General features: G+C 33.2%; 1 protein-coding gene across 1 annotated transcript; it reads right to left on the reverse strand.

Moving 5' to 3' along the window:
* Positions 1-1,522: 1,522 nt before the first annotated feature.
* On the reverse strand, positions 1,523-18,102 carry LOC115890140 (SIN3-HDAC complex-associated factor-like). Its single transcript, XM_030910291.1, has 7 exons — positions 17,826-18,102; positions 7,882-7,988; positions 7,664-7,817; positions 5,580-5,698; positions 4,129-4,218; positions 3,874-4,032; positions 1,523-1,923 (listed from the first exon to the last, which is right to left on the reverse strand). Exons 2-7 carry the CDS (start codon positions 7,953-7,955, stop codon positions 1,596-1,598), a joined length of 924 nt encoding a protein of 307 aa, XP_030766151.1. The 5' UTR covers positions 7,956-7,988; positions 17,826-18,102; the 3' UTR covers positions 1,523-1,595.
* Between the last annotated feature and the right edge of the window lie 8 nt (positions 18,103-18,110).

Consider the following 18,110-nt stretch of genomic DNA (forward strand, 5'->3'; position numbering starts at 1 on the left):
ACTTTTATTTGTGACCATTGATTTAGGAAACCGTAAGAGATACGGTGGCCTAAAATGGGGCAAAGTTGGCCATTAGTTAGCCCAATGACAGTCCATTTAGTAATTGAACTTATCTTTGCCATATCCGGAAATATGGCAGAAAAAACTGAAATTTCTTGCCATCCCCCTATCTGTCAAAATAAACTCGTAAAAAAAACAAATGTATTGTTTATACAATACAAAAGACTATAAAACAAAGATCGCTGTCATTTTATATGTAAAATTATACAGTGAATGTCATCGATGTTCGTTTCCAAGCCAACTGGACGCCGTTTTTATTGTTTTTGATCATACGGTATTAAGACAGAATAGATTATAATTTTTTTCTGTAAACTGTTAACAGATACAATGCAATATTGAACGCACCAACAATTTCAACGTTTTGTACTGTTGGCAAGAATATAAATTTATACTATCCTTGCATCATATATATAAATATATTAACTTATTAATAATATAATAATTCGTCTCTGCGAATATAGAGTTTAAATAAATAATATAAAGGAGAGACATTTTTTAACAATAAAAAAATAATAATTCGCAGAGACAGCATACAGTCGTTGACATAACGGTACATTTGTACAGGATATTGTACAGCGTGACTGAATAAAAACAGACGTCAGGTATGTAATAGTTGAGAGGTTTTTGACTACTCAAGATTATTACAGACATAGTTGTAAAATAAAAACCAAAATGTTATTTCAATGCCTACCGTGACAGTGCTTTTATTTAATCACGCAATATCTTCAGTATAGAAAAACTACATGTAATATTAAAATATAATGTCTATTATTACGTCTAAATACACTGTTGTTATTACACCTAAATAATAAAAATTATTTGATTGATAGAAGAGTATAGTTCCAAATCGTACTTTAGTATCGAAGTATTGTTATAAATTTTGTTAAACTAATTAAAAAAAATTGTATGTATTTTTGGTTTAATAAAATAGACATTACTTTAAAATCTGGTTAAAATCACATGTCGTTTTGCTATAGAATATCATAAAGTTGATTCAGAAAAAAAAGAGTATTTATGTGCCATCAATCATTAAACTAAGACATGTTCAGTAAATGGAGGGAATTTACTGGCAGGCCGAATATGAATTAGACCTGTGTTTAGGGGGATTTCGAACCGCGTTCCTCAACCATATAACGTCTACCGACTTAGCGAGTGTCAAATCGATTTTTTTCACTCTTACCTTATTATAAGATAACAAAGATAGGAAAAGGGTAAAAAAAGCAACATAATAATAATAACTGATAACACAAAATTACTCTTTCTCCTGACCAACCCTCCATACACACACACAGAAAAAAAATACGTCATATAAACCTCCTTTTGTACATAACACGACAATAAAAATTCAACCGATTTTGTGCCTTAGACCTCTTTTATCGTTACCTCTTTTAAGTACAAACTACAATAGATATATAAATAATATTCACAAATAAACTAAAAAACAGACCTACCAAGAGGCCTACAGAAGAATAGTATAAATCCTATGAATTTAACTTATTAGATCGATAAATACGAAAACAGATGGCGCGCGAGATTTAAATTTTCGCCGCTACCCGTTCAGAGTTCTTGTAACTGACACCACTGGACAGCGGCGCCACCGGTTCCGGCGTTGCCGTAACCACAGCGGACTCGGGCGACATTACCATGCCCTGATTGGAGGAATCGTCGTAGCCAGAGTCCGAACTGCTGTCGCTGTACAGTTTGGCCGCGGTACAGGGCAGAGGCACCTGAGTGGGAGGTACTTGAGTCGGCGCTTTCGATTTCCAAAGGGCTAGGCGTGCCACGCAGGGCTTTAGGTGGCTCGGGTCGACCATGATCTCGTCGTTGCGGCCGCGGAATATCGTACCACAACATACGGCTTCCCTGAAAGAGAATGGACACAATATTATTTTATTTTATTTAAAGAAAGACCAAAGAGTATAGAAACGTAGAAGAGAATAAAAAAGACAGAAGAGTTTTGAAAGACAGAAGAGTATAGAAAGACTAAAGAGTATAGAAATACTATAAAAAAGAGTATAGGAAGAGTATACCGGGTACGCCTCAAAAGTGGCTCACCCCTTAACTTTTTTATTTCATCAGATAAAAAAACGAGATTTAGTATATGACATAAGTTAGGATTGATTGACGTATTCAATTGTTTTTGGTCACTTCCTGTTTCACCGGAAATGGCTACAACTTTTGAATTTTAAATGGCACCCTCGGTATATTTTTACTTTATTCGATAGAAAATGACACTCAATACAATGGAATGATATATCATATGTCAACTTTTGATAATTTCGCTTAAAAAAATCGTGATTTAAATTTCAATCTAGAGTGCCATGGCTGTGTTAAAAACACTAATTTTTAATCAAGGAACCTTGGAAAAATAGATTTGATTGTCTAATGTTTTTCGTGTCTTATCCTGGCCGGTTAAAAGATGCCCAAATCGTATTTTTAATAATATTTCAATTTTTTCAAATCATCTTAATCTCATTAGCATATTTGGAAAAAGCATTTTTTACGATTAATTTGGTACCACACACTTGGTATTTCGAGTCAAATTGTTACAATTTCAAATAAATCATATGCGAAAAAGTCAAAAGTTGACATGTGATATTTTTTTTTCTATTCAGAGTAATTTTTATCAAATAAAGTAAAAAAATATCGAGAGTATCCTTTAAAAATCAAAAGTTATTAGTAATAAATAAAAAAAAAAAAAAAAAAAAATAAATAAATTATAGTCATTTCTGGTGAAACAGAAAGTGACAAAAAATAATTGAATACGTCAATCAATCCTAATTTATGTCATATACTAACATACCAAAATTCGTTTTTTAACTGAAAAAAATAAAAAAATATAGGGGTGAGCCACTTTTGAGACGCACCCGGTAGAGTACAGAAAGACAGAAGAGTATAGAAATATAGAAGAGTATAGAAAGATAGAAGAGTATAGAAAGATAGAAGAGTATAGAGAGATAGAAGAGAGTATGGAAGGACAGAAGACAGAAATACATAAGAGGATAGAAAAACAGAAGGGTATAGAAAGACAGAAGAATATAAAAACATAAGAGTTTAGAAAGATAGAAAAGTATAGACAGCAGAGTACAAAAAGATAGAAGAGTATAGGACAAAAGGGTACAGAAAGACAGAAGAGTATAGAAAGACAGAAGAGTATAGAAAAATAGAAGAGTATAGAAGGACAGAAGAGTACAGAAAGATATAAGAGTAGAGAAAGACAGAAGAGTATAAAAATAATATAGAAAGATAGAAAAGTACAGACAGAAGAGTATAAAAAGATAGAAGAGTATAGGACAAAAGGGTACAGAAAGACAGAAGCAGATAGAATAACATAAGATTAAAGAAAAACAGAAAAGTAGAGAAAGACAGAAGAGTATAAAGACAAAAGAGTATAGAAAGACAGAAGAGTATAAAGATAGAAGAGTATAGAAATATAAAAAAGTATAGAAAGATGGACGGAACAGAAGACAGAAGGACATAAGAGGATAGAAAAACAGAAGGGTATTGAAAGACAGAAGAATATAAAAACACAAGAGTTTGGAAAGATAGAAAAGTATAGACAGAAGAGTATAGAAAGACAGAAGAGTATAGAAAAATAGAAGAGTATAAAAAGAATATAGAAAGAAAAATTATAGACAGAAGGGTATAGAAAAGCAAGAGTATAAGATAGAAGAGTATAGAAAGGAGTGTATAGAAAGACAGAGAGAACAGTATAAATAGTAAAGACAGTAACAGTATAAAAAGACAGAAGAGTTTAGAAATTCACAAGATTATTATAGAAATATAGGACAAAGTAGATTGGTATTTACTTACTTTTTCCAGTAGTTCAGATCGATAAATCCGCTGATGCTTTCGCTCCTTTCGTCCCTTCTTCTCGATTTGCCCTTACGCCTGCGACTTCTATCCTGTTGCGATACTAACGAGTCTTCGTTGTCACTCACTCCAGGACTACCGTTTCCGGGCGAAGTTATACTGGAAAATTAATAAAATTAGTCTGTGTAGGGTCTTGGAGATGCTATAAATAAATCTCAGGTATATAAAGTATTGAGACAAAAAATAAACACCTACCTAGGACCATCTTCTGAAAGGAAATCAATGTCAGCAATGTCCATGTCTTCAGCTGCGTCACTCTTGTCGGACAACGTAGGACTGTATTCCCTAAAACAGAGCATTAAATTTGATAAAACTTAATTTTTAAAAATAATACACTTTAGTTGATAATAATAATTCTTCTAATTGATTTATCTGCAACATTGTATATACCAAACTGGTCAACGAAACTGCGTGATCTGGATTTTAACGTGTATGACAGTGACGTATGACAGTGAGGTATTGCCAGATTTTGATCCAAAATTTCAAACCGCACAAGTAGGCGTTTACGAAAAATATTGCATCCAGGGTTGGAACTTTATTTTCCACAATTAGTTACTCATTTTACTACAGCTGTAATAGATTATATTTAGCTTAGATGTATTTCTGTAGTATACATGAAAATAGTTTATTTTTTCTACACACGTTAAAACCGGCAACACTGTATGCCGGCCTTTTTATTTTGACTCACTGTCTGCCAACCGGTCATTTATATTTATCTCTGTCGCGTGCATTAAAATACAGACCACGCAGATGAAGTGTCCAGGATGGTATAGACAAACCGTATTTTCTATCATTTCTGAGATGTTGCCTGTCGAAATCCTCCCAGACTCGTAGGACAGACTTTAGCAAACTAAACAATCATAAAAATATGATTATTACTTGACTAATAGCGATAAATAATTATACTTTTGAAGTTATAGAGACAAATAGTATAGTTACACAAATATCTCTAAAAAATGCAATAACGCATAAAATTCAAGGTTGTAAAAGAAATAAACAATAAAACTAGAAGTGCGATGACAAATTATCAATGTTTATGTATTTTTCTTATCGAAAGATTAAGTAACTCACTTATCTAATTGACATGTACAAAACCAAACATATTTATGTGAGTGAATAAATAGACTAAAGATTTATTTTCTTAATTTTACAAAAAAAAAAAAACTCAATATTCAAATTCTTCATTACCATATAAAGAATTTTTTTTATAATCTTTCTCAAAGGTCCGTTTATTGATCCACCCTGTATATTTTAGCAAAATACTTAAAAAATAACACATTATAAAAAATTACCTGACTATAATTCATAATATCATAAACAAATTAAAACACCCATTAGGGATTCAAACAAAATTGCAGAGTAATAACTTTTCGTCCGTAACTGTACAAAACTGAGTAGTGATAAAATACAGAGTGTCCCAATATTCCGTGGACATATAGTTTTATGTCCACAGAATATTGGAACACACCGTATATGAACAAATCGTTTTATTGGGACTTTTTTAACTTATATTTTTTCTATAATTGGAAGGAAAATACTAAAAAAATAATAAACAAACCGGTTATTTACTATAACAATTTAAAAAATACAACAATTGAACACCTTCGGTGATGAAAAATACATAGAAACAATCAAAACCAACTCACCTTTCGAAATGCTTCTTCTTTTTCACCTTGTCGTCCATCTTTTCCTCCGTTACCTTCTTGTTTTTCGTCTTCAGTTTGGTGAAGGACTTCATGCCGGGTCCCGCCCTAGCGTCCACCACCTGTTTGGGGTACCAAAGTTGCATTTTATAAACTTTAAACATGCTCGGATCGCGTTAAAACTGCGATCGAATGGGACAAGAAATCTCGGAACGACTTTTTTTGGCAGATTCCTGACAGATAACAAAACGCTGACAATCGCATTGTTGATTTTTTTCCGCAGGTAACTACGCGTACGTAAGAATTTCTGATTTTTTATAGTTTTTCGAAACATACAATAAAAATATGAGTTAATATGTTATATCTTTTACAATAATTATTTTTCGATCTATTAAAGTATTTAAACGTTACAAAAGCAAGTGTAACTTAGTACTTATTTGATGAATAGATATAGGGTATATTTGATATAAATATATTTTTTACAGCTTTTAAGGACAATTTTTTAAAATTTTTACAGTTATCTTTCGTTTTATCATAAGTTAAAAAAATGATTTTTTTTAATTTAAATCCACGATTAAAATAAAAAAATCCGTTGATTTAAATCATTGCACCCTGGTCCCTAGTCTATAGGTACCGGGTGTTGCATCGTCGAGCGGGACATAGGAAATCCCATGTAAATTTTAATGGGGTCAATTATTGGCTTCCCTAATTATTTTAGAGAATAATTCTATTTAGGTTTATTGAAGAGCACTAAAACCCACATTCAAAAGAATAACTTTAGATATTTTTGATTAGCCCGTTTACGAGTTATCGCCGATTTCTTTTTAAATATTTCTCCTTTCTTATGGCCCTGTATTTACTTATGAGCACCAGTCAAGGTAAAAGATAACTGTCAAATGAAGTTGTCATTTCAGAAATTTATCTATTTAGTGCTTTATTATTATTATTAAAAACTCATACCTACATCGAAAATATTAGCCATGAATTACACTACCGAAGAAAAAGTATTGATGATTAAATGGTATTATCAAGGAAATAGTTATCAAAAGGTGTCGGACATGTTTGCTGCTCTGTATCCGAATAGACCGATACCTGGAAAATCTACAATCGCAAGGAATATCCAGAGATTTGAGACCAAAGGTACCCTAATAAATAACTGCAGATGTGAAGCAAGGCAGGAACAAAGAGAAGATGCAAGAAATGATACCGACTTGGAAGTTTTATTGTGCGTGGAAGAGAACGATGGAAAGATCAGCACAAGGAAACTTGAGGATGAAATAGGAATAGATCACACTACAGCGTTTCGAATTTTGAAACGACATAAATACTATTCCTTCAAATATGAAAAGCACCAAGAGCTACGAGATGGGGACGAAATACGGCGGCAGGCGTTTTGTTTTGATATGATGGAAAGAGCAAACACGGATAGGGAATTTTTAAAAAACATATGTTTCACTGACGAATGCACGTTTACCTTAAATAATGAACCCAATGTTCAAAATTATCGATATTGGAACAAAGAAAACCAACACAGGTTTGTCGAAACAAGGACGCAATATCCACAGAAAGTAAATGTTTGGGAAGGGATATTCGGACACAATATTATCGGGCCATTATTTCTTACGCGAAATTTAAATGCAGAATATTATTTGGAACTACTCGAAAATCATATTTTACCTGCTTTACATGATGCCGCTAGGGAAAATCAGGAAGTTTGGCACCAAATGGATGGCTGCCCGGCACATGGCACAGTACCCTGGTTGTTCGGGAATATTTAGACAATAGTTTTTAACGGAAACGTTATTGGCCTAAATCATACAGTAAATTGGCCAGCAAGGTCTCCTGATATTTCGCCAAACGATTTCTTTCTCTGGGGCCATTTAAAAAACAGGATATACAAGGATAAAAAATACCCAAATCTAGATTTTGAATGTGGGTTTTAGTGCTCTTCAATAAACCTAAATAGAATTATTCTCTAAAATAATTAGGGGAGCCAATAAATGACCCCATTAAAATTTACATGGGATTTCCTATCTCCCGCTCGACGATGCAACACCCGGTATATGTAAGTCTACGTATTTACTTACATGTCTCCAATTTCTGTCTGACCCCACTGGTAACTTCTTCCACCTTTTGACCAATAGCACGCAAGCATTGCAAATCTCTCCTTGCCTGGGCGACGACAGTTTGAAGCATTCCAAAAAATCATCCTCGTACTTTTTGCTATCGGTAAACCTAGAACTATGATCAAAAAAGTGTTATATATGAAAAAATATGATAGAAAAGAGGGTAGAACCTGTATTACCTGCTAGATTTGGCTTTGCATATGCAACACCCCGTAGACGACCGGTAAACCTTAGGTCTATGGAAGGAGAACATGATTTTTTAAGGTGATGTGATTGAAGGTAGGACCTAAAAAGAAAAAAAATTGTATAATTATTTTTTTCATTGTATAATACGTGTGATTTATAGTATAGTCTGGTGAAACGAATAACTTTGAATTTGACAGTTCCCGCGGGCTTTTCTAGTGTTAATTTTATTAGCTTAGCAACTTGCGGCCATGCTGACGCAATGCCGTCTCTAGTAGAATAGCCTCGGAGCGAGATTTTTGACGTCACACTAGTTAGATACTACGGATTAATAAATATGTTTTAGAATACATGGAAAACATAATTATTCCTCGTATTTTTGGTTTGTATTTTAAAAATGATATAGTTTACATGAAATATACATAACGTATTGATGTTTTTGACATATTATGTGTTTTGTCATTTTTGTTTGCGATTCTGTCATTAAGCTATTACTAGTTTTAAAACGTCTGTACGTAGAGTAAGAAGTGTATAGCGAAATGTCGCGATTTGGAAAAGTAAACCAACAAGTCATTAAAGAAGAAATTGAAAATATAAAACCAGATAACACCCGAAAATCAAAATCAAGTGTATGGAAACAGTTTGTTGAATTTTGTGATGAAAAGTCGTATAATATTCATGAGTGTATGAGTGTAGTACAGCTGGCTACTATACTGGAGGACTACGCATTTAATATGAAAAAGAAAAATTTTGAAGATTATAAGGAAAGTGTGGTCAAAGTGATGTGGAACTCTACTGCTAAGCAGTTGCAAGAAATTTATTACGAAAAATATAAAATAAAATTTAATCCGTTTTCTGATGTGGAATTTGTGACCGCCAGAGCTGCACGCGATGCTAAGCGCAAAATACTACAGAGAGATTCAGTCAGCAAAAAGAAAAGTGAATGCTTCAGCCTTAACCAGTGACGAATACAAAAAAATTATTGAAATGTGGGATGAAAATACTCCAGATGGGTTGCAGCGTAAATTTTTTCACATAGTTTCACATGAGCTGGCATGGAGAGGAGGGGAAGGCATTCTGCTTGTATCCAATACTTCAAAGAAGAAACTGATAATTTCGGAAACCCACAAGGTCGGATAGAATATAATCCAATTTTCTCTAAAACCACACAAGGTGGTTCTAAAAAACTGTCGGATACTAAATGGTTGATTAGAAATTTCGAAAATCCACAAATGTGTCCGGTTCGCTTGTTTAGAAAGTTGATGGAAAAAAGGGGAAATCTTATTCAAACCGACAGACTATTCTTAACACCAAACCCATACTGGAATCAACCCAATTCGAAAGGATGGTACAAGAATAGCCCAGTTGGTAAGAACATTGTATCTTCATGGTTTAAATCAGCAGCTTCAGATATAGGAATTGACACTAAAAAGTTAAAATAACCAATCATTCTGCAAGAGCAACAGCTGTTTCGAATTTGGCCAAGAAAGGAGTTGGTGAACAATAGCTCATTAAAATTACTGGACATAGTAATAGTCAGTCGATCAAACCTTACTTACAGTTGGACGCTGAACATCATCAATAGATGATTGAATCCATGAGGAGCATTTCATCAAGTACTAGCCAGTTCAATCATGATCAGAGCACAATGCAAAATAAAACAGAAAATACCCAGATTCAAACCACCAATTCAAGCCAGCCTACAAACATTTACAATAATTGTGTTTTTAATATTAATAAAACCTATAATTACTAAATGTGTTTCGTTATTATTTTGCTATATTAGTCGATATCATTAAAGATTTGGCATTGAAGATAATTCAACATGAAATAAATTCTAAAAAAATCATATAGATATATCCATCATATTTCGTTAAATAGAAAAATACCAGCTTTAGTTAAATAAAGGCGGCAGAACTATATTTTTTAGAACATGGCAATTTCGAAGAAATTCATATGTAGGTATATCTAACATATTTCGTTAAATAAAAAATATTACCAACCTTAGTTACATCAAATGCTAAAACTCAAATGGTTAATATTTCAATATATAGACATTGTAGTTCATTCACATTATGATTGTAGATCTTATGTTTACCTTTTCAACTGTCAAAAAATTTCCACTAAAGTTTCGTGGCGCCTCGAAAAAATTTCCGGAAATTTTTTCAGTTGCCATGGTAACTAGTCAACATTAAAGCATGTTATTGGTTGAAAAGTAGAGGTGTGAAATTTTCATTGTATAATACGTGTGATTTATAGTATACAACGTTTTTCTTATTTCTTTTTAATAGAAATAATTATAAATAATATAAAATAAATAATTGTAAAGTTAAACAATATTATTTATTTACTTATAATACAGGGTCTAAAGGCTTCTCTACACATAACGTTTTACCTGACAGTTTTGCAATGCGGTTATATCGATTACCAAATAAACTTTTAGTTACGTCATCGAGGGCACGATTATTAAATTAAATGTTACCACCAACCGTGGACATATTCGGCGCCGGGCTAACTAACTGGAATTTAAATTTCCCGCTGGAAATTCAGTTGGTAGCTCTGTTCGCGACCTTATTAAGAATACTTTGAGCTGAAAACCGATAGTAATGGCCCTTTATGTCCTTTAAAGTAGCCGTTAAAGAAATGAGTTTTGTTGATGTAAATAATAACTTAATGATTAACTTAATAATTAATTTACGTTATGTTTTATTTGAACGTTTTGACTGAACAGGTAAGACTGACAGGTAAAACGTTAGGTGTAGACGTAACTTTAGCAAATCTTAGACATACGTTTTTTTTTATTTAACACAGTTATTTTTATTTTCTATTCGTTATTAAAAGATATTTATAGTAATTGGTTGTCTCTTTTATTATTATAAACAATAAAATTTAGTAAACAACGTACGTGTTTCTCTGCGAATTGAAAAACAACAAAACCGAACATACGTGACTTTTCAGTTCTATTTTTATTTCGTTTTGTATTATTTGTTGATGCGTCGAACAACGTGGATTTAAAAATAACACTTTAAAGCCAATAATCGTAAATTCAAAGAAAAATAATAATCACTAGGAGGCGCCATTCATTATAAATTATTTAGACAATGAATATTGTTAGATGTTTTTTCTAAACTTTTATTTAAAAAACCTGTCCTAAATCTTAATAAAATATAAAAAAGTTTAAATACGATACATTTTTAATTTAATCATAGCTTCATTAAAATAAAAAAAATACCCGGCTATGATAAGGAGAGTTCAGGTGTACTTGAGAAACGAAAGACAGTGAAAAACGAAAGACACAACAATAACAAGACATTGTCTGACCGCATGTTCCAGCTATTTATGAATGAGATGCTCAGTCTATATTTTATTTTAAGTCTATGGTCCAGCCTAACATCACTGGTCAGCTAATTCGAAACGCTTGACCCATGCCTGGCCATCGCTGGGTATTATTTATACGTATCGGTAGCCTCGGTACCAGATCTAAAAAACGGCTCTCTGGGCTATTTTTAGCCCGTCGGGCAAGACAAGACACGAGGAAAGTGGACCATTGACTCGAGATTGTGGAATTTTGTTTACTGTTTACGCTGCACAACTCTCTGTCAATGCAATAGCTCCGAACGCACGTACGCATACAAACATCACACATCGGTACTATTCCACTTATTAGGATGCGTTTTGTTTGCACTTATTCTCATTGAAGGGTCCAGGGAGAAAACATGATCAGCGCCATTTTACAGGAGAGCTCTGGACCGGTTGGTGATTATCAAGTTCTTTCCCTGTATATATACAGGGTATCAAAAAATAGTGTATCTAACTACAGTGGGTGATTCTACAGATAAAAATAAAGCAAAAAGTTCCTACGAACATATCTCCTAAAATGCTTCCCGAAAACGTTACAGCCCTCGAAAGATTAAATAAAAATAATATATTTTGTTTATTTTTCAGAACATTGGTAAACCGTTTTTCCCGTGGTACTCTTACACACAATTTAAATTAGGATAATATTGATTTTGCCCCCCACGTGTCAAAAAATAAATATATATGTATAACCAAGACCGAAATATAAATTTGTGTCAAAGTAAACGATGTCAAACGGTTAAGTTTGACCTCAAAAGAACTTGTTAATATCAGTAATTGATGTATTTAATATAGTTTGTCATTGTAACGACTAAACGGAAGCTGGGATTTTTGGCAAAAAGTTAACCGTTCTGTTGACCTCTTTTTAATAATAATAATTCATTCCAAAAGAAAATAAATTATCAGTATATTATAAAACATTTTTATAATTATTATTTTTTTACATTTAGAAATTATAAATATAAATTGTTATAAATTTTCTTTTAAAAACTTCTCTCCTCTCACCTTTACGTTTTTTTATAAATTTTTAGCTATTTTTACGAAATTTATTAAACATTTTATTTCATCAAATAGGGTACATAGAGCTCACTGACAAAAAATAGTATGGGTATATTACAGTATTTTTAATAAGATGAATAAAAATCTAATATTCTTGCATAGTTTTACAAAATAATGTAATTTTACAAAATGTTTAGAGATATTATTTAATGATTATTACCAAACAATACGATTTTCACAATTAGTTTTGCGAATTTATTTTTCAACTTTTCTATAAACATCGATAAAACCAGATGTTACGTTAAGACGGAGCTAAGATGGACAGTCTTGGGAACTGCCGTCAATTTTGTAGACGGTCTTCCGTTTTACCTGACAGGTAAAACGCTATGTGTGGACGGTCCTTTATACATGTTTATGGTTTTTAATTTTTAATGAAATTTATATGGATTGTATACGATTCGCACCAATTAGTACTAGCTTTGTTTATAGGGTACTAGTTACCTCATTTAGACGCTTATTGACCTAGAAACGATTCTTATGCAATTATAAGTACGTCACCTCATATTTCGGCGAATATGAGAAGATTTAGGTCAAGTGACGTAGACTTTCGCCATTTGTCTGTTGAATAGTCTAGTCGGCCACACGCCTACGTCAATTAGCTCAGAAAAATAAGTAAACTTAGAGCAGTTTTTAAAGAGTTTTTCATCAAATAAAACGACGTCAATGACTTTTTTCCAAGCTATCTCTGACGCGGCTTTTTGGATCGTATGATATATTCAAGGGTCTAAACATTTAGGTACTAGGCTACTTATTTTTTTAAGATTTAGTATAGTCCCTTTAGAAAGCACGCCCTTCGTAGAATAGTCTGCATATTTTTTTAGGAACTTCCAAAACAAATGTTCTTCAAAGACTTGTGGCACGAGCGCTTCAAAGACGGACCCGGTGGTCGTCGGGCCCTCGTCTATCGATCCCGAGGTGAATAACCCCCTGCCATTGGCGGGAATCCCGACGCCTTCTCTCGGCCAATCGAAGCCTGGTCCCGTTTAACCTGTGGCACGTGCCACAAGCCGCTGGCGCGTCAACGTATTTATACGCAATGTCGGCTAACATTTAGGGGTTAACCCGAACAAAAGAGAGTTACTTAGAAGGCAAATCATTCACCGGATTACATGTAAACAGTATAAGATATGGATTGCATGAGGGGAAGTTAATCAAACAGTCTCAGGGTTTTGACAAAAGCCAGTATCTGAGACGGTTTTACAGAGGGTACTCAGTTGATCAGGTGTTCCCCATTTTCCCTACAGAATCTGCATTCGTCGTTGTTTCTTAGCTTCATTACTGAGGTGTTTGTTCTAACTTAAATCAAGGAAAATCTTTGATTTTTCTCGGTTGTAAGTCCTGAGAAATTTCTTCGAGTGTCTTAGACCGTTGGAGGATTCCCATTCCATGTTACGGATGGAGTCTTCCAGGTTCTTGAGTTCCGCTTTAAGTTGATTTCCACTTGGAAAGCTCAACGGTTCTGGTCCAATTAGAGGAGTGTTCGCTTCTTGTCTCTTTATTTTTTCTTTAACTCCTATCCGTTGGTGGGCAGGCAGTCAGAGTAGGAAGACTTTATTTTCTATAGTAAACAGTAATTGAAACGTTTGGTGCAAAAACTTTTCAATTTAAAAAACCTCCATTTTTTCGAAAATCGCTCTTTCAATTAAGCTGTTAAAGTATATAGTTCCCATTTAGTTAGTTAGAGATAGTAACGAATCAACTAACATGGTATGACCACATATAAAGAATGTCAGAGGAGAGGTTTAAAAAACAGATCCTCAACTGGACCACGCAAGAGCTGGAGAGAAGGAATAGACAAGACGAGAGCTCGAAGATGACCTCTGGCTAGATAGGGAGCAATGGCGACTGGGCATCGGAAGACGCCGAAGAACGTTTTAAAACCGATTGATATATGTATACCGGGTGTTGCATCGTCGAGCGGGACATAGGAAATCCCATGTAAATTTTAATGGGGTCAATTATTGGCTTCCCTAATTATTTTACAGAATAATTCTATTTAGGTTTATTGAAGAGCACTAAAACCCACATTAAAAAGAATAATTTTAGATATTTTTGATTAGCCCGTTTACGAGTTATCGCCGATTTCCTTTTAAATATTTCTCCTTTCTTATGGCCCTGTATTTACTTATGAGCACCAGTCAAGGTAAAAGATAACTGTCAAATGAAGTTGTCATTTCAGAAATTTATCTATTTAGTGCTTTATTATTATTATTAAAAACTCATACCTACATCGAAAATATTAGCCATGAATTACACTACCGAAGAAAAGTTATTGATGATCAAATGGTATTATCAAGGAAATAGTTATCAAAAGGTGTCGGACGTGTTTGCTGCTCTGTATCCGAATAGACCGATACCTGGAAAATCTAAAATCGCAAGGAATATCCAGAGATTTGAGACCAAAGGTACCCTAATAAATAACTGCAGATGTGAGGTAAGGCAGGAACAAAGAGAAGATGCAAGAAATGATACCGACTTGTAAGTTTTATTGTGCGTGGAAGAGAACGATGGAAAGATCAGCACAAGGAAACTTGAGGTTGAAATAGGAATAGATCACACTACAGCGTTTCGAATTTTGAAACGACATAAATACTATTCCTTCAAATATGAAAAGCACCAAGAGCTACGAGATGGGGACGAAATACGGCGGCAGGCGCTTTGTTTTGATATGATGGAAAGAGCAAACACGGATAGGGAATTTTTAAAAAACATATGTTTCACTGACGAATGCACGTTTACCTTAAATAATGAACCCAATGTTCAAAATTATCGATATTGGAACAAAGAAAACCAACACAGGTTTGTCGAAATAAGGACGCAATATCCACAGAACGCAAATGTTTGGGCAGGTATATTCGGACACAATATTATCGGGCCATTATTTCTTAGGCGAAATTTAAATGCAGAATATTATTTGGAACTACTCGAAAATCATATTTTACCTGCTTTACATGATGCCGCTAGGGAAAATCAGCCCGGCACATAGTACTCTGGCTGTTCGGGAATATTTAGACAATAGTTTTAACGGAAACGTTATTGGCCTAAATCATACAGTAAATTGGCCAGCAAGGTCTCCTGATATTTCGCCCAATGATTTCTTTCTCTGGGGCCATTTAAAAAACAGGATATACAAGGATAAAAAATTCCCAAATCTAGACGAGTTAAAAAATGCTATTTCTGCCGAATGCAATAGAATTTCAGTTTACCAACTAGCGAATGTAAGAAGAGAATTTTATGATCGCCTGGGGTATTGTCTAGCAGTCGATGGAGGAATATTTGAACATCTTCTTAAATCCTGAAATTCTAACAATTTAATAGTACCTAAATTAATAAGTTATTGAATATTGTAATAATACTATAATTAACCTTGTAATTGATTACTTTATTTTACTTTAATTCATATTAATTTGTATTTATAAATAGGTACATCTTTAAGATTTCCGATGTAGGAATGAGTTTTCAATAGTAATAAAGCACTAAATACGTAAATTTCTGAAATGACAACTTCGTTTGACAGTTATCTTTTACCTTGACTGGTGCTCATAAGTAAATACAGGGCCATAACAAAGGAGAAATATTTAAAAAGAAATCGGCGATAACTCGTAAACGAGCTAATCAAAAATATCTAAAGTTATTCTTTTGAATGTGGGTTTTAGTGCTCTTCAATAAACCTAAATAGAATTATTCTCTAAAATAATTAGGGAAGCCAATAATTTTATTATTGACCCCATTAAAATTTACATGGGATTTCCTATGTCCCGTCCGACGATGCAGCACCCGGTATAAGTAGTTCCCAAATTCTTTGTTAGTTATACACAGGTTCAGAACCAGAAAATCCCGGGACTAATTATTAAGACTGAAATTAAGAATATTATATCTAAAAGAATATGACCATCTTTTAACAATTTTGCCAACTAAAGTCAAACTTGAAAGAGTTTTTTCTTCTACTAATTTATTTTGCAATAAGATTAGGTCTCAAATGAGAATCGTTTGGACGCATTTTATTTCTGAGATCTTACTACAGAAAGGACAAATCTCTAGTAAATAAGTAGTGATTCTACTTCTTCGTGATATATTCTTCCACTATTTCCAGTGTTGTTATTTATTAGTATGTCTTTTCTGTCTAGCAGTTCGTTGTACATTACATTAGTTTTTTTTATTAGTATTAGTATTTTTAGTTATTACTTTAATTAGAACATATTCTCAAGCAAAAATCAGAAAAAAAAACAACAAAAATGTTGGTAAAAAATCAAGGAAATTAAAATAAAAAACAATTTTTTTCCAGGATAATACTAATACTATTTTTAAAATTCTGTTATGAAGAGAGAAAAAATGAAGAACAGATAAAATAATGTTCCATGAAAACGGCATATTTTTCCCTGTTGTTTATCAATATAAACTCTGATATTGGCCAAGATATTTGTGGTAAACAATTGTTGCAGCGATAAGAGCAACACAGATCAACAAAACTTACATGTTTGATATAATTTTTCCCAAGAATAACCATTTTATTTTTAAATATTATATGATAAGATAAAAATTATGCAGTCAAACCGTTACACAGGTACCTATAAAAAAGCTATTATTATTTGTCTGTTACCTGTTAACTGATAAAATATCATTTTTAATCGTAATAATTTTAAGTGGATGCAATTCCTTTGTTTTCTATCGCTCGGGGTGTGGTAGGTTGTTTATAACAAAAATAAATGCATATTTTAAGGAAGACATCTTAATTTAGTCCTATTTACATATATCAATTTATTTATAGACTTGTATCTCTGCTTAAACCACATGTCCTTGCGTTATTTCGGTAATAAACAATTACATATTTCGACGATTAAAAACAATTTAATAAAATACATATTAATATAAAATAAATCACTTTCCATTTAGAGAGGCTAAATAACACACTAACATGGACTCCCGGCTCAATAATTCTTGTGCCATTTCTTGTTACATCATTACCGAACCCATTAAGGAAATAACAATTAAAAATTTGCATTTTAAAAGCGACTTTACCCATCGAGAAGCGACCACTTTCTATTTTCCATTTGCAAGACCTATTTGGAGCAATTTTTGTGTCAAGAACATTGGCGAATTTTTGCTGAAGGTTTTTGCAGCTGGGTGTATTAGGCGGTGCGGAGTGTTTTCGCCAGACAACCCGAAGGTTTTTTTAAAGATAATTACCTGAAAAATGCACGTGCAGCAGTGAAAGTTGTGTCTACGTGCGCCAGAGTGGCTCCGACATGGTCATTCACCAAGACGTCCGATTCTCAATTAAGTTTTCTTTTCCTAAATAAAACAAAACTCAAGCATGCTAATTTTTTGTTGCTATACTCGAGCAGGTGGTTGAATTCAAGCCAATCTAATTGATAAGCCCTTTGAACGCGTATGACCTTAATAAAGTTACTTTTTACCGTAACCAGTAGGCTTGAACAAGAACTGACGCCAATACATTTAGCCGATTTATAAGTGAACTACACTAAAAAACCTAATGACACCTACGTAAAATCAAAGTACTTACCCTAATAAGTCGATGTTCACACAAATCACTCGATAATATCGCGTATTTTCCTATAAAATCTGATGAAAAACCCGCTCGCACTCCTTACCAAACCTACACAGATGACGGCTAAGATCACAGATGAATTGACGCGCATCGTTCTGCGCACCGTTGCACTTGCATGAACGAATTTTAAAACGAACTTCTTTAAACTACATTAATTCCTCGAAGGAAACCATTTAAAAATCCTTGAATGATTTAAAAATACAAATAATTTGCCTGACATTACTAAACAATGTTAAAAAA

This window comes from Sitophilus oryzae, unplaced genomic scaffold, assembly GCF_002938485.1.
Source record: "Sitophilus oryzae breed Bouriz unplaced genomic scaffold, Soryzae_2.0 scaffold_85_pilon_pilon, whole genome shotgun sequence".
Taxonomy (NCBI): Eukaryota; Metazoa; Arthropoda; class Insecta; order Coleoptera; family Curculionidae; genus Sitophilus; species Sitophilus oryzae.